The following is a 25,813-nucleotide window of genomic DNA, read 5'->3' on the forward strand; positions in this document are numbered from 1 at the left end:
GCGCAAAGCTACTGGTCCGGACGGGATTCCCGGCCGCGTCCTCAAGTCATGCGCGGCTCAGCTGGCTGGAGTGTTCACGCACATCTTCAACCTTTCCCTCTCTCAGTCTGTAGTCCCAGCCTGCTTCAAAATGGCCACCATCGTCCCTGTACCCAAATCCTCCACCATCTCCTCATTGAACGACTGGCGACCTGTAGCCCTGACCCCCATCGTGAGCAAATGCTTCGAGAAGCTGGTCAGGGACTTCATCCGCTCTGCACTACCCGACTCACTGGACCCTCTACAGTTCGCATACCGCCACAACAGGTCCACTGATGATGCCATAGCCCTGACACTACACACTGCCCTGTCACACCTGGAGAAGAGAGACACGTATGTGAGAATGCTGTTTGTAGATTACAGCTCAGCATTCAATACCATCGTTCCCTCGAAGCTGGACAGGAAACTGCAGGATCTAGGACTGAGCAGCTCCCTCTGCAGCTGGATCCTTAGCTTCCTGTCTGACAGACGCCAGGTGGTCAGACTGGGCAGCATCACCTCATCCCCCATCACACTGAACACTGGTGCTCCACAGGGGTGTGTACTGAGCCCTCTCCTGTACTCACTCTACACCTACGACTGCACAGCCACTAACAACTCCAACATCATTGTGAAGTTTGCGGACGACACTACAGTGGTGGGTCTTATCACCAACGGTGATGAGACGGCTTACAGGGAGGAGGTCAGCGCCCTGACCCACTGGTGTCAAGACAACCATCTCACCCTCAACGTCGCAAAGACAAAGGAGTTGATAGTGGACTTCCGGAGGTGCAGAGAAGTACACACCCCCATCACCATCAACGGCGCTGCTGTGGAGAGAGTGAGCAGCTTCCGGTTCCTTGGAGTACATCTGGCTGAGGATCTTACGTGGTCAGTACACATAAACAAAACAGTGAAGAAGGCACAGCAGCGCCTCTTCTTTCTCAGGAGACTGAAAAGATTCGGCATGAGCCACCGCATCCTCAGGACCTTCTATCACTGTGCCATTGAGAGCATCCTCACTGGATGCATCACCACCTGGTATGGCAACAGCACCGCCTACAACTGCAAAGCTCTCCAGCGAGTAGTGCGGTGCTCTGAACGGATAATTGGAGGTGAGCTTCCCTCCCTCCAAGACATCTACAGGAAGCGGTGCCTGAGGAAAGCGGGGAGGATCATCAAGGACTCCAGTCACCCCAGCCATAAACTGTTCAGACTACTTCCATCAGGAAGGAGGTTCTGCAGCATCCGGTCCCGTACCAGCAGACTGAGAGACAGCTTCTTCCACCAGGCCATCAGACTGCTGAACACGTCATAGACACCTCAGCTTCACTACTGGAACTTCAACATTATGCACTCCACACTGTACAGTAATGCCGCTGTTTTGCACATATTCAACTCTGTGTATTTTTATATTTTATTTTATTATTTTTTACTATTTAATTTGTAAAAATGTGTGTATACACACACACACACACACACACACACGTAGGAAAACATTTAGTATACACATCCAGAAATGCATACACTATTATATATTGTACATATATTTATTAGTTTCAGGTTGGCCATTCTTGTATTTTGCTCGTTTGTGTTGTTGTGTTTGCATATCTCTGTTGCTTGTGGGGCTCGCACACAAGAATTTCACTCGCATGTGCTGTGCCAGTGTGCCTGCACATGTGATGTGACAATAAAAGTGATTTGATTTGATTTGATTTAGTTATATTTAATATTATTTTAATGTTTGTGTATAATACATTGGCAGCTTAACACAGGAATGTACATGGAAACAAAGGGGAGGGGGTTGTGATGTGAATGTTCTTATGACACAAGGGAGAAGTTTTCATTTGTTTCTATTCAGAAATAGCAGCTTTTCCACAGCTTTTCCTGGGCTTAAGACGGTTCCTCTTTATTGAGAGGATTTCTCCTGCTTTTGAAAATACCCTTTCACAGGGCACAGATGAAGCAGGGATTGCAAGAAAAACCACAGCAAGTTTATACAAGTTTGGATAAAGAAATTTGTGTCCAGCCCAGTACTCCAGCGGATTCTCAAGTCTGCCAATGTTTGGTTCATGGAGGTATTTCTGCACTTCAGCTGTTGCAACACCAGTAGCATTTGGGGTCTTTGTCTCCATAACAGTGGTATCCAAACGATGTCACAGTTTGCTACTAAAAACCAGAGATGGGCAGTAACGCGTTACTTGTAACAGCTGTGTGCAGATCAACAATGGATCACATATCGAGTGTGGGAGAGAGTATGAGCGCGCAGCGTTTAAAGCGTGGAAGTACTGACCTTACTTTGAGTTTGATTCCATAAAAAGTGACAAAAACATTAGTGTCCGTTGTGCGTGGGAAGAAAACTTCTTTTTAAAGCGAAAAAAACCCCTAAACTTCCAAGCAAGCACCGAGTGCGCTACGACGTAATGGGAAACTCACAGACAAACTCGCAGATTCTTCAACAGACCGCTGCGGCACACCTGCACCAGGGTAAACCTCCGCCTACCCCACTCCTGCTTTACAGGTGAAAATAGAGTAACAGGACCGCTGAGTCTTTGACTTTATTTATTTTCTGCCGTGTTTTACTTGCATCTATTTGAAAGAGTGAGTGTAAACACAAAAAATATTTTATTTTATGTGCTGGAATGTGCAGAAAATAGGTTTAAATGTTAAACTAATTTATTCAAGTCAGAGAATGTTGCATATAATTAAATTTTTGCTTGATGCATAAAGTTAAAAGATTAAAACTGATAAAACAAGTTAAAAAAAAGAGACTTTTCCATTTGATTACATTTTGTATGATGGATTATGTAGAAAAAGTAGAATTGGGCTGAAAGATCTATCGCTTTATCACCTATTCAGGTTGTAAATCGTGTTTTTAAAAAGTAACTAAGTAACTAAGTAATTAATTACTTTTGAAAATAAGTAATCAGTAAAGTAACGCGATTACTTTTTTGGGGAAGTAATCAGTAATTAGTTACTGATTACTTTTTTCAAGTAACTTGACCAACACTGCCTAAAACAAACAGAATGTAAGTAACTAAATACAATATAACAATCAAAATGTGCTTATATACATTGAGTCACAGGCTGAGAAGCTTTTGATGATGAGGGAGCCAAGTGCCGGAAAATAGCAGCACATTTAAAAATGAGTCTCTTCTCGGCATCCATTGCTTTATTGGCGCTTAAGAAGCCTGTTTTTTTTAACCTTGGATCCAGCAATGTTGCCAGTGACATGATGCTCATTGACTGCAATGTGTAGAGCTTCTCCTTTAATTGTCTCCTTAGACACTCAACCATGGTGGAGCTCTCTGGAGTTAGGACAACTCCCATTTCCTCTTCATTTAGTGCATGGTGTAACATTGTTTGAAGTGGAATTACTTTGGATCCAGACACTCGCTTTTCCTCTGACAGCTCAGTGGTGGCATCATTAAATGGGGAGAGTATTTTGAAACATTCTGCCATAAGCTTCACTTCAACACTTCACCCGTTGCCTACTGGTGGTGGTCAGAGGGCCCGGTGGCGCCAGTGTCCGGCAGCCTCGCCTCTGTCAGTGCGCCCCAGGGTGACTGTGGCTACAATGTAGCTGCCATCACCAGTGTGTAAATGTGTGTGTGAATGGGTGAATGACTGAATGTGTAAAGCGCTTTGGGATCCTTAGGGACTAGTAAAGCACTATACAAATACAGGCCATTTACCATAAGCTCATACTGTTCAGAGGATAGTGGGAAAATATCAGTGTGCAGGCCAGCTAACGATGCTCCAATAGGTTCCCTGAGCTCATGAACACATTGAAGCATTTGGAATGTGCTGTTCCAACGTGTATCCAACTCTTGAATTAACTTCAGTGCAGGTCGGCCCATTTCCTCCTGCACCTCTGTCAGCCTCTCCTAAGAAAACAGCCAACACAAACTGATTAATTCAAGCTGTGTTACTACAGCAGCACCTTAAAGCAGCAATGAAATAATGGAACAAACATTAGCAGTTATACTGCTACTTGATCAAGAGCTTTTTGACCATTAGATTCAGACTGTCAGAGATTATCAATAGATGCAGCTAATCTATTAGTATGCGAAGCCTATGTGATATTCGTCCTCACTAACTAAACCTATGGTATAGGATTAAGAAATCTTACATGACCTCCTTGAGTTATCGTGCTCATAAAGTTGGGCATCCTGACTACCTGGTGGGCTGACAACTATATCCCAAGCTTTTCAGGCTGAGTGGTTAGAATTCAAAGTAAATAACTGATGTCAAATTAAAATCAGGCTCTGAAGTGAGTTTGTCTGATTGTGTTAAAGTCTAACATCTCTTTCTCCTTGTGTTTCTTCGTTACTTTCTCTGGTTGTATCTCTGGTGGGAGTAACCAAGACACAAGGAAGAGGAAGGAAAAACTAAAAAAAAAAACAGTGGAAAGGATAAAAAATAAATCATCATAGACGACAGGAAGTAAGATGCTCAGCATGTGTGTGGTTTTTATGATTAAAAAGCTGTTAAAGTGGAAGCTTGGCATCCCATTCATGTTACTCTGGATTTAAATATAAATGAATGAATCAAACTTAGATTCTCCACAGTTTTGGGGAGGGTCAGAATAAAAGTGATGTATTTAGATTTCTTTTTTTTCTAAGATGAAAAGCCATGTATAAGGTATAAGTGTTTTGGGTTCAAGCTAAGAAGACTCAAGGAGTTATTCCTCAATCTTTAACAAAGATGAAAGTGGACAATACATATTTTAGAAGGAATGTTTCACGAATTTTAATCATGTTTAACACATTAGTTTAAGCTCAGTGAGTTAAGTGAGTCTGTTTTATACTTCCTCTGAATATCAACATGAACTCTCAACACACAGCGCATTAAAAATTATCTCTGCTTCTTCTCATTGGCTGTTGTTGACTTCAACTTTTTCTCTCACTGTACGTGATGTCATCATCTCCAACTTCTCCCCTGTCAGATAAAAAGAACCAAAATAAACAACAAAATAATTCGCATAATCATAGTGTGGGAATGTGTTTAAATGATTTATGAATATCACATTAAAATAATTCACATAATTTCACTCTGAGAAACAAAACCTTCAAGAGAAACAGCTCAGTCTCACCTTCAGATTTCCTTTCAACTTGTCGTCTCACCAGCAGAACCAGTAACACCAGTAGAACCAAAACACAGACTGATTTAAGAAATGACACAGTGATAACAAGAGAGAAGAGTGATGGAGAGACACAGGTGGAACCAGGAGGAGGTGTGGATGTAGGTGGAGGTGTGGATGTAGGTGGAGGTGTGGTGGTGTGTTTCCCTAAAATAAAGCAAACACAGTCATTAAGTTGTCGTCACATTGTGAATGTTGAAAGCTGCAGAAACACAGACAGGTGAGTGTGTCACCTGTGACAGTGATCCAGCTGGATGGAGACTCTCCATGACCGCTGATGTCACACTTGTAGAGGCCTTCATCAGACCTGGAAACATGCTGGATGGTCATGTGACCTGTAGGCTGCTTCCTGATGAGGGAGCCATCTTTATAGAAAGCAGCTGGGAGGTTGGAGGGAGTGGTCTTTGTTTTACAGAGCAGAGTGACGTCATCTCCCTCCATCACAGGGAGGACAGGACTCTGCAGGATCACTGATCCACCTCAACACAGAGACAAACTACAGCATTTCATCCATTTACACACAGCTTCATCAACACTAACTCCACACACTCAGCTTACCAGTGACTGTCAGGTTAACCATGTTACTGATGGGACCCTCTCTGGACTCACACCAGTAAACTCCACTGTCCCATGTAAAGAAATCAGTGATGTCACAGGAAGAACCATTCTTTTTTCCCCAGTCGACCCCACACAGAGTCCTGTTTTCCATGTTTGTGTTTCTCCTCAGAGTCCATCCAGCAGAGCTGTCGTCCTCCTCACAGCTCAGAGACACAAAGTCTCCTTTAAAGAACTGAGAGCTGCTGGGACTCACAGTCAGACGAGCTGTGAGGGTTACAATGAAAAACTGATGATCTGTTGTACTTTACATTGTGAAACATGAACACAATCAGGTCATATCAGTGAGCATTTATCAGGTTTAAACTGGGACAGAAGAAGGTTACTGACCTTGGTTTGTTGTGCAGGTCAGCACTGAGATCAGAACTAAAGAGGAAAGGTTGGTTTGAGTTTTCACAAACAAATTTATTCTGCATCAATTAGTCAGTCAATCAAGTGATGAGCCATATTTTCTTCTGTACTGCTGTGTCTGATAAAGAGAAGAGATTCTGTGGTGTAAGTTTTGATTACAAAGTCTGCTGCATGCCTCATGTCAAAATGTGAAACTTGTGATTTGTGAAATGTGATGACTGCAGTCAGACATAAATCACATCCACAGACTTAAACACAGAACACTGATAGAAATAAACTCTACATAAAACATGTTTCATTTTCAGGATAATATGAAACCTTTAACTTTAATTATTTCTATAACAATGTGTCAGAGATCAGTGATTATAGTGTTACGTTTACCTTTGTGTAGAAAGAACAGTGTAACATGGAGTTTGGGTACAGATTATTATTTTGATATTAATGTATTATTAGTGGATGCTGCTGATGTTATCTGTAGACATTTAATTTGTTCTGCTTTTGAGCAAAATCAAGCAGAACTTAACACTGTTATCTTAATCTGGGGAGTTTTTGGATTGTTGTTAAACAAGCAAGATTTTTCATTTTTGTTAATATCGTTCTACTTTGTTTTCATCCTTAAGACTTGTTGTATGTACTCTTGAAAAGACATCACAAGTAACACCATTTTTGAAATCACTAAAATGCTGAATTCAGTTTTTCACATCCTGTTTTTTTTGTTTTTTGTGTAAAATGCGCAAACTTCTCTTTACAGCTGAAATTGGTCTTCTTCTTTTTTTAAACTTGCTTTCAATTTTGTTTCACTGTTTATGTCATTTTCTTTCATCTGTCATCAATCAGCAACCGAAAAGTCTGTAAAAATAAACTTTACGTAATTTAAAGAGGTCTTTTGCTTACAGAGCAGACATTGCAGAGATGTTTCCTTCATCGTTCCTCTCAGTGATGCGATGTTTTCTCATTTACAGTGTTGGTTGGAAAAAGAAAATTAATCCCCGCCCTCTTGCTCGGTGTGCCTTTTTTGTTTTTGTGCCTTTTCTGATATAGATGGGTGGATTTGTACAAAAGAATTTAGTAGTTTCACAAGAAAGTAAAAAGAAGTTAAAAAACCAGACTGTCCCCCAAAGAAAAAAAAGAAAAAGTATCTCCAAACCAGCTATTCGTTTTCATGACCAAACCATGTTTTGAAATTAAGCGACTTCTAGCGCTTATGCACAAAAGGACATGCAGTAGCGGTTTTTGATACGGGCGACATGGGCGGTTGCCCGGGCCGGCATCACGGGCATCGGCAAAAAAATAAATAAATAAAATAAATTGATCGTACTAATGCTGCCCCGACGTCATGCCAGAGCATACTGAGGATGGCATCTAATAACCAACTCGCAAAATAAAACAAAATAAAAACAAACCAAGCAAACACGAAAACCCCAGACATCGTGATACAGATAATTTGCACCGATGGTTTTTTCGAAATTCTATACGCGAAAAGTGAGCGCGAGAGCCCTCGGTGCGCCTGCTCGCTGCTGAAGTCAAAGTAAACTTTATTGTCATCTCCGCTACGTACAGTCCAGTATATAGTGAGACGAGAGGACGAGGCTCCAGTTACAGCAGTGCAACTAAACGAACAATAAATATAAGAAGAGTAAGAAAATAAATATACACTTTAGGACTCGGGGTAAAGGGATCAATGACAATTTAAAATTTATAATTTACAGTTTGATGATTTAAAGTCTCACACACAACACATCGAAAGGGGAGGGGCTGCTTCCAAATAGAACACATTTCATTCATCATGATGTAAATCCAAGCCCATTATGTATTCATGATGTGAATCCTGGGTTGCGTGAAATCTCAGAAATAAACTCTAGTCAAAGTGAATCTGTGAACTAAGGTGTAGGTCTATTAGATCATGTTGTGGTGATCCTCGGGTTGTGGGATTTGTGTTCATACTGGAGTGCAAAATTACAACCAAGATGGACAAGAAAAGTTCAAAGCCATCAGGTGCTCAGTTTAGAAAAAAGAGAAAAGAGGAGTTGGAGAAATGAGCAAAAGATACAGGTAAGCAGATGTGTCATTGGATAATGGCAGCTCATCCTGAAACAATCAGAATCAGAATACTTTATTTGTCATGTTCCAGAGTCTGTGGACTCCGTGTTTATGTTTAAGTTTATTATTATTCTGTGGACTTGTTTATTTTGGGGTTCATTTTATGATTATCCTCTGTTTTCCATGTGTCATTGTGAGGTCGTTTGTTTTCCTCGCCATAGTCACGGTCACTAGGGGCGCCAGAGGGAGTGTTCGCCCAGGGCGCCAAACAGGCTAGGAGTGCCACTGATGACAGCTGGGCGCACTAGTAACATTCAGTGGAATAATTTGATACTCAAGAATAAAAATTGTGGATGTGTCCTCAGACCGCAGTGGTTACTCTATAGAGCTCATTTTTAGGATTTCTTTTTTAATATTGTAATTTAGTGAAATAACTTTCACTAAATTACAATAATAAAAAATTATGTTTAATCTTAGCTCATGAAACTGTTTTTTTTTAAGAAAACAAAAACACTCACTGTGTCCATAGTGACATTATAGCCACTCCAAAATGTCTGAATGGTTTATGTTCTTATCCTTAAACAGCTGAAAATATTTAGAAATGAACGCTGTTAAAAAATGTGAAATTTTCTTAAACTCAGTTTAATATATATATATATATATATATATGTATATATATATATATATATATATATATATATATATATATAGTACCAAATCACAACAAAACTCATGTACCTTAGAAACTAACAACAGTCAGATAAGCCATCAATGAGCAAGCACTAGTTACTTGTATTAGTAAATATCCAAGACAAAGACAGCGCCATCTCTTGGTGATACTCTACAATTGGAGAGGGGACTCCCAGCAACTCACCATTTTTAATATTTTACAATCTTGAAAATAGCTACGCTTTGCTTTAATTACTGTTTTGCACACTCTTGGCATTCTCTCGGTGAGTCACCGGAAATGGTTTTCCAACAGTCCTGAAGGAGTTCCCAGAGATGTTGAGCACTTGCTGGCCCTGTTGCCTTCACTCTGTGGGGTTTATGTCAGGTGACTGTGGAGGACAGGCCATCTGGTGAAGCACTCCATCGCTCTCCTTCTTTGTCAAATAGCCCTCACACACCCTGGAGGTGTGTTTGGGGTCATTGTCCTGTTGGAATAAAAATATGATGGTCCGACTAAACACAAACTGGATGGGACAACATGTCGCTGCAGGATGCTGTGGTAGACATGCTGGCTCTGTGTACCTTCAGTTTTGAATAAATCCCCAACAGTGTCACCAACAAAGCACCCCCACATCATACCTCCTCCTTCATGCTTCATGGTGGGAACAATGCATGTAGAGAGCATCCTTTCAGCTTTTTGCATCGCATACAGTATGTGGAAGGAAACCATGACCGAGGACAAGCTGATGGCATAAGATGTAAGTACAACTCCTCCAGTTTCATATGCAAAAAAAATTATTGCGCTAGCTTACGTGGTTGCAGAGCTACCGGGATTTAAAAATAGTTACGCAAAACGGAGCGTGCCCGCTCTGACCGGTTTTAAAGGGTTAAGCACCGGCACCGTTTCAAAAGTACAGTTTTGGCACCGGTATTGGATAAAACCTAAACGATACCCATCCCTAGTCCTTAAAAATACTCAAATGATGTTTAAATGAGTATATGCGATCCAGTCTTGCCAAAGATACATGATTGTCCTTAGAATGACTCCATGTGTACTGTCTCCGATGTCCATTGAAAAACCTCCACACATCTGACAGATCCACAGCTGCAGCCAGCTGCCTAAGCCTGCGAGAGGATGCAGGATTGAGGTTCCATGTGGTTCCTATCCAAAGGTGGGTTGTCAGTACAATTGAAATCCCCACATAAAAACAAATAGGCTACTCATCATCGCTAGAAACCGTAACAGTATTACACAGGACATCTAAAAAGCCCATTCTGTCCACTCCTTTAGTTGGTGCATATACATTGAGAAAAACAATATTCACATTTTCATATTTGACTTTAACTTTCAGCAAACACCCCTTGATTATTTCCTCTGCTTCACAAGAAACAGGTAAAAAATTCATAGAGAACACAATCCCTACACCTCCACTACAACTGGACTTGTGACTAAAAAAACATACAGCCCATCCTCCAGGCGAGTTTCCTGAACCAACATAATATCTCATTTCTTTAAGTCCATAAGCTTGAAAAAAGCAGCTTTTTTCACCTCGTTTCTAGCACCATTCAAATTTAATGTGCCTATTTTGAATTCAGACATGAGAGAAGCGAGGCAGAGGAAAAAAGACAGGGAGTTAGGGTGTTCCTAAACATCATCGTCATCATCAGCAGTAAGTGCTTGAGCTCTCACTTCAGTTTCTTTAAACGATAAATCTCTTGGTCTGTCAACACATCATCAATAAAATTTCCAGATTTTTTTGTCAAGACCCGAGACGACTCAACAAAAAGCTTAAGGTCTGGAAAATAGATCCACTAAAAATCCACTTTCACCATCCTGAGGCCTTTGGTTTTCTGTAAGAACCTCCTGATCTCAGCAGGAGAGTACAGATTCTGGTGTTCCTGGCTTAGGGACAAATCACTTTCAGACTCCATACTGCTCTCTCCTGTTTTGTTTCCTCTCTTAGCTTTTGACATTTTTGTACTACAGTGGGCAGGTTCAGAGCTCTTCCTCTTTTGAGATAACTTCAGCAAATCCTCATCAAGCATGTTGTCATCCAAACAAAAATCATCAACAACAGACTCAAGAGGTGTCACCTTTCTGACTGGTGTCAGAAAAACCTGCAGACTGGTCATTAGTCAGATCCATTTCTACACCATCAACACTTTTCACAATGCCAGTTTCATCAGACCCATGCGGGTTTCACATGAGCGATCGCCGTATCCCTACCAGCAGCCCTGGCCGCTGTTCCAGATTAACTGGCGCTTAGATTAACTGGATTTGGTCGAACAGATGTGTGGTTGACTTGCGTTTCAGGAGCTGCTACCGACAAACCAGCAAAAAAACGCCAAATGTGTCATCTGTGACAGTTGTGAGGTTATCTCAAACACACTTCATCAGTCTTGATACTGTTGTTGTTGAGTTTACCTGGTGATATCCTCATGCGCAACGCGATCGCGAAAACAGCAAACAATTAACACCACGCCGGTTTTGTTCACAGGACAGCAAGAGTAAACGATCGGGAGAATCTTGTCGTTGTTATCGTTCCCCTCGTACGTTTTATTTCTCAGATTTCAGCGTTTTCGCTGCACAACTAAAGCGTGCAGTATGCAATATGTCGATTATTTCATGAGAAATAAATGTATTTTTTAAAAATCAAAAACTCTCTCTCTCTCTCTCTCTCTCTGTGTGGCTGAGGAGCTGTCCCAACCCATGAACCTACTTACCTGCCAAAGCCAAACTATAAATCACAGGAAACCGTCACTTAAACATCCTCTACCATTGCCAACTGCCTACCCTCCCTCCCTCCTATGACCTCCACCACCTACTGAGCAAAACAGTTCCCACTACCACCACAAAAAAGCTAGTTTATTTTTAAGAGTTTATAAATGTACTCTTACTGTACACCCTAGGAGGTTGAATAAACATGAAACACACACACAGCAACAAACACAACAACAACAAACAACAAACACTACTGGACCAGTTCAACTAGAAAACTGAGAGACACATACCTCTTTAACAAGCACACAGAACTGCTGATGATCCAGTTCTCTCACATATTTCAAAAGCCTTAAGAAGTGATAGAAGAGATTATTATCAAGCATTAGTATCTGAATCTGGAATCAATTCTATGGACACTGGACTTCAGGACTGTACAGCTTTATTTAAACCTTAAATTTAATCTCAGGTAGGGTCTCTCAGGTTTAAACTCAGGTTCCGTTATTGAGTTAAAATACCAACAGACTCAGATATTTAGAACAAACTAAATTCATCGGTGCTACAGGAAATGTCTGCTGTGACTGCATCACTCTGCTCAACTTTGCTGTTAGTCAGCCTCTGCATGCTTACCTCTGCAGGTGAGTTTTACTTGTTAAGAACTAAATAAGATTTCAATGACAGATAAAGAGTAAGAAAGGAAAACCATTTTATAGTAATGCACTTTGTCTGTGTGTGTGTGCAGGCAACATGATGCTGGGTACAGCCTGTGTGAACTTGTCACTGTAACCCAGATGTGTTGTAGTTTTAGGAGTCAGTATATTAAGTAAGTAGAAGTAAAAAGCAAGAGTGGGTCACATATTTGATATGAGCATCAAAAGACAAAGATTAATCACATTTTTTCCTGAGATTCTGAGCAGCAGCTTTTACTGTGGATGACAAAAGGACCCAGATGTTTTCTAATTTTGGGCTTATAGCTCTCTGGAGGCAGAATTAAACTCTCAGCTGCAGAAAGTTGTCATGCAACCATTAATTGCCTTAAGACAATCTGTTAGAACAGATATTTATCCAATTCACATGGTTTAAAAGAAAAGTACAATTTAATATCGTCTGCATACAGGTGACTGGAAAGAATTTTACAACTACAAATAATAAGGCCTAATGGCAGGACATATAATGAGAATAAAAAGACGGCTTAACGCTGCACAAAGATTCAGCTACATCTGACCAAAAGTCTACTGCATATTAACTTCATGCAGTGTATGGGAGACTCCACCACCTGCATGTTTAGTGTTTATTAATATTGTGCATTATACAGTGAATGAATTCTGTAATGAATTACATTATTGAAAACTGTGTGTGTGTGTGTGTGTGCGTGCGTGCGTGCGTGCGTGCGTGCGTGCGTGAGTGTGTGTGTGTGTGGACCTCTTAAGCAATGCTCAGAGGTCTCTGTGCTTCACTCTGGCTGCTGTGAAAGTGGAAAGCCTAATCTTTAACATCTCTGCTCTGTGTTGTTTCCCGTTTCAGAGCAGAAAATCATCACAGTTGTTTCTGGACAAGACGTCACTCTGACATGTCGAGCTCCAAATGACAACATCACAGTTGTAAGGTGGAGCAGAGCTGACCTGGAAGATGAAGATCTTGTCCTTTTAAATGATAATGGGCAATTTGTTCCAAATTACCAGCATCCATCTTTTAAGAACCGGGCGGATCTGCAGGACAGACAGATGAAGGATGGAGACGTGTCTTTGATTCTGAAGGATGTGACGACTGCTGATAGTGGAACATACAAGTGTCATGTAATCCAGGGAACCAGAAAACATTTCAAGCTCATCAGCATCATCTACCTGAGAGTTGATCCTCCAAGTGAGTGTTTCTGGGATCTTCCGCTCTTTTTGCTCGGCTGCCTTACTGCTCTTAAATAGCTCTTTATTCAGTATCACTAGGAGCCTTCTATTTTAGCCTAGCAGTGAATGATCTGTGTTGGTAAGCAGTTTTTGATTTAGTCTTTTCATAAAATCCTTATTTTTAGGCATTTACTGCTGCTCAGGAGAACAGACATGTTCTCCTGAGCAGACAAGCTTGAAATCTTTTGTCCTCCATGATTGAAACATGTCTGACAGTCACTTGTTGTGATCTTAGCAACTCCTCATTAACATTTTTCTGTTTGGCTGGAGTTATTTGTCTTAAAATAAATGTTCTTCTTTTGGTTTGATTTGCAGAAGGCCGTGGTATAGCTCCTGTTTTATTCAAGACAGCGGATGCTGCGGCAGAGGTGCCTGACTCACAACAGGACCCTCTTCCAGGACTTGTGGATGGCAGTTCTCTTCCAGGCAAAGGTACATGTGAGCAGTTCTTTCATTCATTCAACTACTTGAACATTAAAGTGCGAGGAACTTAGTTCAAGCTTTATTTTTAAACAAGTCTGCTCATCTCTCGGGGCTGTACACCATGACAATATTAGACAGGTTAAACTGACCAAAGCTATGCTAACTCTCATATGAAACTGAAATCACTTCTCAATCAAACAGAGAAATCAAAACAAAAACATAGAGAGAGAAAAAAGCTAGTTTCTTTTAAGATTTTATGGATGTACTTTTGCTGTACACCCTGGGATATTATATAATATGAAACACACAGATACACACACCCAGCAACAAACACTACTGGACCAGCTTGAACACAAAAATTAGAGACACTCATACCTGTTTTCCACCCACGCAGAGCTGCTGAGGATCCAGTTCTCTCACATATTTCAAAAGGCTTATGAAGTGATAGAAGGGATTCTTATCCAGCATTAGTATCTGAATCTGGAATAATTTTTATGGAAACAGGACTTTCAGCTTTATTTAGACATTAAATGTAATCTCTATTCACAGATAAAAAAAAAAAAGTAAGAAAGACCGTAGAATTATTTTGCATTGATTCAGTTAATTGATTCAAATCCAGATGTGTCAGTTTGTCTCCGTTCTCTGTTGTTTGCTCTTTCAGACCAGAAAATCATCACAGAGTCTGGACAGGACGTCACTCTGACATGTCGAGCTCCAAACAACAACAACAGACTTGTAGAGTGGATCAGGGCTGACCTGGTGGATGAAAAACTTCTTCTTTTGTATCAGAATGGGCTATTTGTTCCAGACAACCAGCATCCATCTTTTAAGAACCGCGTGGATCTACAGGACAGACAGATGAAGGACGGAGATGTGTCTTTGATTCTGAAGGATGTGATGATTAATGACGCTGGGACATATGAGTGTCGTGTCCTCATGGGAGAAACATGGTCATGGAAGTTTAGCACCATCTACCTTCATGTTGTTGATCCTCCAGGTGAGTGAGTAGAGTTGAGTGTGTGCGTGATCAGAGGTGAAGCTGCTTCCTGCTTGTTGATGTTTGTTTCTAAAGATGTTGTTGATGAGACTTTGTAGAAAGCAGCTGGTCTGAGTGATGTGATCAAAGTGCAGTAGATAATGTCTGACAGCAGTTTGAACAGTACTAGAGTTAGCGGTAGTGGTGGCTCTCTTACTGTTCCCAAATGGCTCTTTACTCAGGATCACTGGGAACCTTCTATTTTAGTCAAATGGTGAATGGTTTGTGTGTTGGTAAGCAGTTTTTCATTCAGCGTTTTCATAAAAGCTTTATTTTTACGCATTCAAACGTACGGGAGTTTAAGGCCTGGTAATACCAAACAACCTGGTAAATGCTGGTAAACTGCAGTAGTAGAGCACGCTTTCTACTGAGGAGCAGTAGAAGGTTATCCAGACTATTCTCCATGAGGACACAGAGGAAGTGCAGCTGCTGCTGGGACGTTTTTTTTTTTTTTAACCAGAGTGTGTTGTAGGTGCACAGAAACCTGAAGACAAATTCCTCTATTTATCATGAGTAGGGATGGGTATCATTTAGGTTTTATCCAATACCGGTGCCAAACCGGTACTTTTGAAACGGTGCTGGTGCTCGAACCGGTGCTTAAAGAATGGAGAACACAAACTTTGTCCAAAAACCTCTGTTTATCTGTTTTTTTCGTAAAAAGATAACAATTTTAGCCTTTTCTGCAGGGGGCATATATGGTATCACTCTTGGCTGGAAGCTGTGCTTAAACAATGTATAAAACACAAACTTTGTCCAAAATGTTTAGCTGTTTTCCACTTTTCCTTTAGTCATTTTAGCCTTTTTGGCCAGGGTGCAGGGAGTATCTGCCATCAAACAAGAAGACAGCCGCTACGACGGTGTTTGCTAGTTCACCTTACATGCATTAATTTATTAACGTGGTTAGCCTACTCAACGTAAATTACACACGAACAACATTAAGCTACTTACCCAGAGAAGAACGGCTGCTGCTGCCATCATCATCCATCATCACTTCTGCTACACTGGCAGGGCTAGGGGCCAGGACTCTCCTGTTCGGGTTCTTGGGGGATGTTGCTAACTCCGGGTCCGATAATAGGCACCATACCCACAGTAGATGTGCTCGGTGTGAGGTCTTGCAGCAAGTTATCAAATACGGTGCATTTCTCGGCTTTAAAAAAGAAAAAAGAAAAAAACCTGCTTTGCGTCACCAGGTTTGTCGTCAGATTCGAGGTGTTACTGTGATACTGTGCAAAGGAGGTATCACCTTAAAGCACTTGTTGCAGGCTGCTGAGTTTGCATCTTTTGCTGTGAAGTACAGCCAGACTTTTGACCGCTTCACCTTAGGCATTTTGAATTTGTAGCTCTGCTCTAAAAAAACGTACCTACCTGGGCCTGCCTACTATCCTTGGAAAGGTAGAATGATTGGCTAGAATCCAAAGTGTCATTTTAAGGATGTTTAGCTTCAGGTTACTTTCTGAGCACCCGCAGGGCAAATTCTTTACCTCCACCCTGTTTCTTCTCCCTGCATCAGTTGTTGTTTCTGACAACAAACCATAGTGAGCACTGTGGTTCTGCAATCTAGATTGGGATACTGTGGGACTAATCCTAAGTGAAGCTCGGATTTAGGCTGAGGCCAACTTCTTTCAGCTCCTGGTGATTAGAAGTGATCAGTGCATTGGAGGAAGACACAATGAGAGGAATAATAATAATAATAATAATAATAATAATACATTTTATTTGAGGGCGCCTTTCAGAAACCCAAGGACACCTTACAAAAATAACGATGTTTACTCAAACATCAAGCATGCATATAGAGCAGGGGTCCCAGTCCACGAGGGCCGGTGTCCCTGGAGGTTTTAGATGTGTCCTTGATCCCTCACAGCTGATTTAAATTGATAAATCCAGAGCCCTGGTAATGAGCTAATCATTTGATTCAGGTGTGTTGACCAAGGGTGAGATCTAAAACCTGCAGGGGCACCGGACCTCATGGACTGGGATCGGGGACCTCTGATATAGAGCCATACCCCTCCCCACCTCAGTCAGCCCGACCACCTCTCCTTCCTGCTCTCTCCAGCCTACACCCCCCTCAAACACAGTGGCAGGCGCACTCTTACAACCTAGCCTGAAAATGCTCTCTCCAAACTACAGGACTGCTTCACACAGACAGACTGGGACATATTTAAACACCAGGACCTAGAAACTTTCACAGGATCAGTACTGGACTATATCAAGTTCTGTTTTGGGAATGTGACAGTGGAAAAAGCATTCAGGTTTTCCCAAACCAAAATCCCTGGATGACTAGCGAGGTCCACTCACTTCTCAAAGCCGTCTTCAGATCAGGTGATAGAGCTCTGCACAGGGCTGCTCGAGCTGATCTGAAAAGGGGAATTATGCCAAGACAGAGCATAAAGGAAGCATAGAGTCCCACCTGTCCAGCAACAACCCACAGGAGGTTTGGCAGGACATACAAGACATCATAAACCACAGAGGAAAACAGAAAACTTGAGAGTGCAGCTGGCAGAGGAAATGAACAGCTTCTTTGTCCACTTTGAAACACCACAACAGCAGCACTCATCTGCTTCAGCCCTGCTCCCATCCTCATCTGGCTCCTGTACCACTCCATTCACTGTAACGAAGCACGATGTCTAATGTCTCTTCCTGGCAGTGAACCCCAGGAAGGCTGCCGGTCCAGACAGAATACAGAATCAAGGTGCGAAGAGCATGTGCCCACTAATTCACCTTCATCTTCACCAGACTCTTCAACCTCTCACTGGATCAGGCAGCCATCCCATCCTGTCTAAAATCAGCCACAATCATCCCAGTACCGAAGAAGTCTCCCATCACCAGCCTGAATGATTACCATCCTGTGTCCTTCACACCGGTAATCATGAAATGCTTTAAGGGACTAGTCATTCAGCACATCAAGAAGTTCCTCCCCACAGAATTCAACCTCCACCAGTTTGCCTACCTCGCAAACCATTTCAAAGAAAACATCATCGCTCTCCACTCTGTTCTGAGTCAGCTAGAATAGTTTGCTGATGACACCATGGTAGTTGGACTCATCTCAAAGGGAGATGAGGCATCCTACAGAGAGGAAGTCCTGAAGCTGGCAGCCTGGTGTTCAGAAAACAACCTAGCCTAGCACTGAACACTGAACACACTTAGCACCCCTATAGATTAACGGGGACTGTGTGGAGAGGGTCTTCACCTTCCTGTTCCTTGGTGTCCTCATCTCTGCTGACATTTCCTGGACAGACAACATCTCAGTGGTCATCAAGAAGGTACAATAGCAGCAAGCTGAACTCTAACTTGCTGCTGACCTTCTACCGCTCATCCATTGAGAGCCTGCTAACTTACTGCCAGTGTTGGGGAGTAACGGAATACATGTACCGCCGTTACGTATTTAAAATACAAAATATGAGTAACTGTATTCCGTTACAGTTACCGTTTATAAAGGTGGTATTTAGAATACAGTTACTTTGTTGAAATAAATGGATTACACTGTTTCATATTGTCGCGGGTCAGGACTGTTTGGGTTTTGTTTGACAGCTACGTTCTGTTGTTCCAGGCGGCAGCGTTACGGTTGCCATGGTTACAGGGCGACGCTCTCTCTCTGCGTGTTTCCTGGGTGAGAGAGCGCCTTTTTGTTGTTGTTGTTGTGCTAAGCTAACAGGCAGAATGCTACCGGTATAGCTCTAAAGAATGTAGCATCATAGGCAGTGTAGTCCGTGCTGCAGGGAGAATGGACTGCCATATACGTTATTTGTCTGTGAGCGAGGGAGGGAGAAAAAGGAAGTACGAGCTGTCATCGAGGAAAAACAGGAGCTGGAAGCATGTAAAAATAATAATAACCACTTCAGCCAAGAAGAGAGCCTGACGAGCCCAGCTGTAAGTAAGTTATTAAGACTCGACTGTATGCTTTGTTCGTATTTTCCTCCGAAACAATAAGTTCCGTTGGAGCAGCCTTTCAACGCCTCTCTCTGTCTCTTGCTAGCAAAGTTGACCCACACAACAAAGTAAAGCTAGTTTTCAGCTACGAGCCCGACACGAATCCAACGTATTAGCCAGAGGTCCCTTTGCTACGGTTCGGAGCCGCGGACCTTCAGTAACAGTAATAAATCACAGCAATTAGTACATTCACGTAGTCGTAAACAGCATGATAATATATTAAGTAATCCAAAGTATTCAGAATACGTTACTCTCATTGAGTAACGTAACGGAATACGTTACAGAATACATTTTGGGGCATGTATTCTGTATTCTGTAATGGAATACATTTTAAAAGTAACCTTCCCAACACTGCTTACTGCATCACGGTATGGTACAGCAGCTGCACTAAGGCGGATAGAGCGAGGCTTCAGAGTGTGAAACAGTTCCCACCCCGCTTTCAGCATTTTTGGCTAAGTCCACATACAAATCTTTTTTCAAACACACAAATTCTTTTTGCACATACTACGGAGCCCCGCAGGGGACATGGGAGAAAAAAAAATTAGGGAGAAAAAAAAAATTAAGACGGACTTTTGCGAGATCTCGCAAAACAAACTCAGGATATCGCAAAACTAACTCGGGATCCCGCAAAACTTTCTCGCGAAAGTTGAATTCCAACAATGGCGGCAGCTACTTAGTTGTAATATTACTCTTTCTGGGTCACAAAATACACTTTTAAGATATTTTGAGGCGTGAATGTAGTTGTGTAAACGTCAGATACCTGCTCGATTTACAAGACATCACATATTTGCAAAAGTGCGCCGACGTTTTTGGAGATCTGACACCCACTAGCTCGAAGCTAACGGGAGGTCGAGACCTACTACAGCCGGGAGGAACACCGCTTTCCCGGCACATCGTGCCTCGACCTCCCGGTCGGCTTCGAGCTGGCGGCCTCCGAAGAATGCGGCTAAAATTTTTGCGAGATCTCGCAATGCTTTTGCGAGATCCCGAGTTTGTTTTGCGAGGTCTCCCAAAAGTCCGTGTTAATTTTTTTTTTTCTCCCTAATTTTTTCTTCTCCCATGTCCCCTGCGGGGCTCCGTAACATACAAATCTTTTTTACACACACAACAAATTCTTTTTACAAGTACAAAATATTCATGACCACAATTTGAGCCCATACATTCAGCATTGCCACTGCTGAACTGAACTTAATTACACCATTAGCATGAGGCTCGACGCAGGTACACCCAGTGAGGACAACTGCTGTCAGTCTGCCTAATTTAGATCATGAAAAACTAAGCTAGCAGTTCATCTGAATACATTTTGAATGATTAAAAAAATGTATATAATCTAATGCACTATAAGATGAAATGGATTCTGTTCTTTGCTCATCACCTACATGACAGTTGACACCTCACACCTGTTTTTCACCTGCAGGTCAGCCAGGAGGACACACAGAGGATGAATGGAAGGAGGCTGACTTTGCTGGGCTGTTCAGTGTTCTGGTAGTTTCTGCTGTGCCCGTTGTTGGTGCTGCTATTTTTTGGGGTATTTCTTGGATTTGCAGAGGAGAGGAGAACTGATACAATTGCCAACACAAGTCTTGAAAGATAGCAATGAATTATCTTTGGCTAGTAGCTCTTTGGTAATCACCTTTTTTTAATATAAGATAACATAACAAATTTCCCCACGCGTGGGACTAATAAATGTTATCTTACGGTGAAAAAATAACTGTTTTTTGCCTGTCTGTTTTTTCTACTGTATTACTCAAATTTTTCTCATTTCTTCAGAAAATGTTCTGGTGCATTGATTGACTTCAGGGGTGATGATTCATGCCCAGAAAACAAAAAAAAAACCAATTATATATTTATGTACCTGTACTCTTGAGCTGATTTCTCACCTGATCAGCTGTGAAGTAGATGTGAGGCTGGAGTGGGGGGTGGGGCTGGCTTTGTTGTGGGTAGATGTGTGGGTAGGGGTGAAGCAGGGGCCCGTTCTTCGTACGTCGCTTACTACATCCAAGATCAAATGACACATCCAAGACCAAATCATCGCGCTAACCGTGAGCTCGCTAATCCGGTTCTCCGAACACACCTGCTGTTGACGATTAGTACAGCTGGATGAAGTAATGTGAGATCACTGGGTGCCGTAAAAGGGGCTACGCATCGATAGTAGAAACATTGATCGGCAACCCTCTGATTGGTCGGCGAAAATGTCGAAGGAGCGCGCTCAGTATTTTTCGGCAGCAGAGCAAGAACTCTTGAGTGAGGGATTTCAGGAGTTTCAGAGTTTAATCAGAACGCAAGGGAACACTGCAAAGGCTGCAAAAGCAAGGAGAGAGGGCTGTCAGAAAGTTGCTGACAAATTAAACTCGTAAGTAATTTAATAATAACAATAATAATGGAGTGGATTGATATAGCGCTTTTCAAGGCACCCAAAGCGCTTTACAATGCCACTATTCAGTCACTCTCACATTCACACACTGGTGGAAGCAGCTACGGTTGTAGCCACAGCTGCCCTGGGGCAGACTGACAGAAGCCAGGCTGCCATATCGCGCCATCGGCCCCTCTGGCCAACACCAGTAGGCGGTAGGGTAGATTTATTATATTACACTATATTATCCAATATTATATTACATTATATTATATTATGTTATATTATATCCCCTTACACATTAGAGCCACAACAGGACCCACTAGAACATGGGAACAAGTATATTCTACAGAATGGTAATATTTATCACTTATATTGCTTTTCGTCTCTTGGAAAGAAACCCTGAAATAATCTGTTTGTTTGTTTGTTCATAACAGCAACCAAGAAAAGGGCAGAGCAAAAAAAGACAGAATAGAATAGAATAGAATTCAACTTTATTGTCATTGCACATGCACAGATACAGGGCAACGAAATGCAGTTGCACCACAGGTGGTGGTCCTGCACCCCCTCGTCAACAAGTTGGTTAAGTAAATAATACCCTCACGGGAATATCGATATCTCTCAATGAGCACACTGTCGCGCTGAGCTACAGGATCCTGTCTATCCCGCAATATACGCTGAATTCTGAGGACTCTCCTTATCAATCTTGCACCTTCCGCAATGGGTTGCTCGCGTATACGGACAGGACATGGCTGCGACAGGCTTCCCAAATCCACCTTCGCTTTTATAGCCGTGGTCTCCCATCTTGATTACACGAAGTAATTTGCAATTACTACTCTGAAATATGAATTACATCTGAAATAATCAAATACATGTAATAGAATGTTAATAGTACATTTCCCTTTTTTAGGAAATGACCTGTATGTATCTGTGTGATATCAATAAATGGATCAGGTGCTGCATTATCTTTGGTTACATTGATGTTATTTATTTATGGTGAAACAGTGGTGGAATATCGCTGTTGCTTTCATATAAATGAAGCGGACATACCTGCGTGGCCGCGATCTAATCCTGTTTACATAAAGTAAACCTGCTCCCGAGCAGCAAGTCCCGGATGAGCTTCGGGGAACCGAACGATCCAGGATCACGCGAAATCGTCAACAATCAAATCCAGCTAACCTACTTAGCGAGGTACGAAGAACGGGCCCCTGGGTTGTGGTGAGAGAAGAGCTCAGGTGACAATAGTTGACGTCACGCCTCAATGCATTGTGGGAGCGCAGCGCCATTTTCGGGGTCTACGAATCAAAACAAACACACTGTGTTGGAACGTCGACTACAAGAAAGATGCTTAAAAGCAGCTCAAAAGAGAACGGACTGTATAGAGACCGATTGCGTCCAGAGGCGAAGCACCGGTACTTGCAGAAAATAGCGTGCATTGGAAATGTGGACCCGTATAAAATACGGCCGTGGAGTAGAAACCCTGAAGACCAACCGCTATTGATGTAGCCTGACATATTTTCGTACCTTGTCTGTGGAGTCAGCGCGTACAAGTCGTCATTCAAACAAAGGTAAGTCAGCTCGAGTACTGCGAGTGAAATGCGTTTGATTTCCCTGCAAACATTCAGATTAGTGCAGCATAAATTCATTCATGAGGGGAAATTACAGTGAGAACATGTGGAGGCTGTTAGGTGGATAACATGGTGAGTTCAGTGCATTGATGAGACACTGTCCTAAAGGATTTAGTTATTCTTTATGGTTAAAGAAATTGCACTAATTTATTCATATTTATTATAAATAATCCTAATTATACATCTTGCTTCCATGTTTGTATCCTGTCACTAAAAATACATTTTATTTTAGTTTTATACATTGATTAATGACCTGCAGAATCTCCTTATCATATTAAGTGATTCATAATTGTCACTTTATGTTTTCTCCATCTTGAAAGTGATGACATCCTTGCATTACATACTTTAGGTTCATTTTCTGCAGGCAGGTTTCTGACAGAGAACAGGCAGATTTACACTATAACATGCAGCGTTCTATAGATGGACACATAAAGAAATGAAAAATTACATGTATGTGCTAACTTTCTAAACACTTTGTTACATTTATGATAAAGTAGATTAAACACATTTATGTCGGCCTTGGCTCATAGTTCTTGTCTTTAAATGAACTTTGTCTGTGTGTGTTTCAGGTCCTGCACTCTCAAAGACTGAATGAACCAGCATTGCAGCCATGGGTCACTGTGAGCATCACAGGGAAGGTTGAAGCCGCCCACTGCACCTGTATGGCCGGAGTCGCAGAGACCTGCACCCACGTCGCTGCTCTTCTGTTTAATGTAGAAGCAACAGTGTTGATCTGTGGCACAAGGACTGTTACAGATGAACCTGCATACTGGGTTTTGCTGGGTAATGTGACCAAGATACAGCCAGAGGTTGGCCATAAGATAGACTTCTCCTCTTCAGCTGCCCAAAAAAAGGCTCTCAATCAAAACATAAACAGATCATCTGTAGTGACAGGTAAAAGGAGCCGTCCTCAAAACAGAAAAATCCCACCTGCTACTGCGGAGGAGTTGTCACTGCTATTGGATACTTTACTGGAACACAGTAAAGCTGTGGGTTGTGGGAATGACCCATAATGTTTTATCTAGGGGTCTAGATTTATGCCTGTAGTGCACTGCCATGTAAATAATTTGCATTTACTGAATATGTACTGACTGAGTACCACTGTTCAAAAGTTGAATAAAGAAACAAACTAATTTTTGCCTCTTTTTTTTTTTTATTAAAACCACCTTATAGAACATCACATCAGTTACAATGTAGAATCCATGTCATTTATAGTTTACAAATGACAAAATGTTTACACAAAATCATGAGTGTTTACATGATATCACCCACTACTAACATTACTTTATTTACTGTATCTTTTGAAAAAAATACAGCAATTTTAACAGCACAAGACTTAAGAATATTTAACAGGAGCAGGTTTCATTCTTCCCTGGTTTTATTATCACACTGTTCACTAAACGCAGCAAACCTTCACCATCTTATCCAGGAGGGTCACCTCTTCACCCTCACATGGAAGAAGTAATCTGATTGGCATGGTGGTATGTTTGAAGCAGGTCCCTTGTGTAGCGCTGGAACCAAGTCATGATGTGTTTTACCCATTTCATAGGCTGGTTTGCTGCAATAATGCCAAATAATTAGCAACTCTAAAAATAGAAGGTAGTTCTGCAAAATCACTCAGTAGGATGTTTGTTCTAATTTGCTATGAGCTCAGAGCGCATAGAAAATAAAACTAATAGGCTATAAAGAGTGATATGAACATATTTTGAACTTACCGGAATGAAAATGTCTGGAGCACCAACAGATATTTGGAGATGGAAGAGAACTGGATATCAGCTCATCTCACAGCTGCTATCCAGGCTAGAGCTGCCTCATGTTGCTTCCAGGTTGGGAAAGAATTAAAAGATAAACCCTTTTCAAGCTTATTCTCTCGCCGGTCGTGCGATCGAACATTGCAGACGACCACACAGCAAGAACGAACCATCTATGTTGTGCCATGCGCTTGTGAAGTGGCTGTTTGGTCTCTCCAATGTAGAGGTCTGGGCATTCCTCGCTGCACTGTACAGCATACACCACATTGTTAAGTCTGTGTTTTGGCGTTTTATCTTTCGGGTGAACCAGTTTTTGTCTGAGCGTGTTGGTGGGTCTGAAATGCACCGGGATGTCATGCTCGGAGAAAACTCTCCTGAGTTTTTCTGATACACCGGCTACATAGGGGATGACAATGTTGTTGCGTCTGTCCTTCTTATCCTCCCTCACTGGTGTCTGGTCTTCTTTTCTGTGCCTCTTTGCTGACTTTAAGGACGCCCATTTAGGATAGATAACTTTCATTTGTGAAAAAGCACATAGTTAGGGCTGGATCAGCTGTCCCTGAATCCTCCCTTAGTTATGCTGCAAAAGGCTGCTGGGGGATTCCCATGATGCACTGAGTGTTTCTTCTGCAGTCAAATGTTTCACTCTGTTCTTACACACAACTCTGCATTTAATTATTAGTTATTATTAATACTTGTTTCTCTTACACACTGTGTCTTTGTCTTGTCTTCCTCCCCTCACTGCCAACCAGTTGCAGTTTTTCTCACTTTCTTCGAATCTACACCCACTACGCCATATTGACAAAGTCTAATATATGGTGCCGTTGATTAATCATTCACTCATTTGACTTTAGAGATACCTGAAGCTTTAAAATAAGAAAGGATAAAATGGATCAGCAGGGAGAGGAAAACACAAGTATGTATTCTTTTAACCTCTATAGAGACGTTATAGGTACATGTTTATATGATGTGCAAGAAACAGCACAGTTTGTGTATCAGTGAATTATGAGTAGTTCAACTTCAGGAAGTTTCATCCTGGTTAAACCTCATAAAAAACGTCCACCACCACTTTATGAAGCAGGCGGCTAAGAAAAAAAAGAACTTTTCTTCAAAGTCAAGGAAAAATGATTAATCAAAGACAAAGGAAGGATGTTTTTGTTTTGTGGCATTTTAACCACAGCTCTGGGGCCCGTTCTTCGGCTTCGTTCTTCGTTCTTCAGCTCAGGCCTGAGATTT

At 41.7% G+C, this 25,813-nt stretch overlaps 2 protein-coding genes and 1 pseudogene across 2 annotated transcripts; 1 reads left to right on the forward strand and 2 right to left on the reverse strand.

The window, feature by feature from the left end:
- Positions 1-1,871: 1,871 nt before the first annotated feature.
- LOC146578748 (uncharacterized) lies at positions 1,872-3,899 on the reverse strand (annotated as a pseudogene).
- A 909-nt stretch (positions 3,900-4,808) lies between these two features.
- Positions 4,809-9,487, reverse strand: LOC146578749 (Fc receptor-like protein 5). Its single transcript, XM_085267843.1, has 7 exons — positions 9,476-9,487; positions 9,203-9,321; positions 6,107-6,186; positions 5,720-5,983; positions 5,395-5,640; positions 5,114-5,182; positions 4,809-4,959 (listed from the first exon to the last, which is right to left on the reverse strand). Exons 1-7 carry the CDS (start codon positions 9,485-9,487, stop codon positions 4,892-4,894), a joined length of 858 nt encoding a protein of 285 aa, XP_085123969.1. The 3' UTR covers positions 4,809-4,891.
- Positions 9,488-11,959: 2,472 nt separating this feature from the next.
- On the forward strand, positions 11,960-20,678 carry LOC146578750 (uncharacterized). The gene is made up of 5 exons (XM_085268901.1): positions 11,960-12,193; positions 13,080-13,418; positions 13,775-13,891; positions 14,544-14,879; positions 20,263-20,678. The coding sequence occupies exons 1-5, from the start codon at positions 12,124-12,126 to the stop codon at positions 20,406-20,408; spliced, it is 1,008 nt and encodes a 335-aa protein (XP_085125027.1). The 5' UTR covers positions 11,960-12,123; the 3' UTR covers positions 20,409-20,678.
- The last annotated feature ends 5,135 nt before the right edge of the window (positions 20,679-25,813 follow it).

Source organism: Mchenga conophoros, linkage group LG3 (genome assembly GCF_057382185.1).
Source record: "Mchenga conophoros isolate Kocher_MC1m ecotype Shallow Benthic linkage group LG3, M_conophoros_male_GT1.1, whole genome shotgun sequence".
Classification (NCBI taxonomy): Eukaryota; Metazoa; Chordata; class Actinopteri; order Cichliformes; family Cichlidae; genus Mchenga; species Mchenga conophoros.

Excerpts from the sequence above, each read along its gene's own strand:
- LOC146578749 (XM_085267843.1), bottom strand. Across the intron at positions 5,183-5,394 it reads CAGCTGGATCACTGTCACAG|TCTGTGTTTTGGTTCTACTG; the intron begins GTGACACACTCA and ends TTCTTAAATCAG. Across the intron at positions 4,960-5,113 it reads AGTTGAAAGGAAATCTGAAG|GGGAGAAGTTGGAGATGATG; the intron begins GTGAGACTGAGC and ends TTTATCTGACAG.
- LOC146578750 (XM_085268901.1), top strand. The coding sequence starts at position 12,124 with ATGTCTGCTGTGACTGCATCACTCTGCTCAACTTTGCTGTTAGTCAGC. Across the intron at positions 13,419-13,774 it reads CCTGAGAGTTGATCCTCCAA|AAGGCCGTGGTATAGCTCCT; the intron begins GTGAGTGTTTCT and ends TTTGATTTGCAG. Across the intron at positions 13,892-14,543 it reads CAGTTCTCTTCCAGGCAAAG|ACCAGAAAATCATCACAGAG; the intron begins GTACATGTGAGC and ends TTGCTCTTTCAG.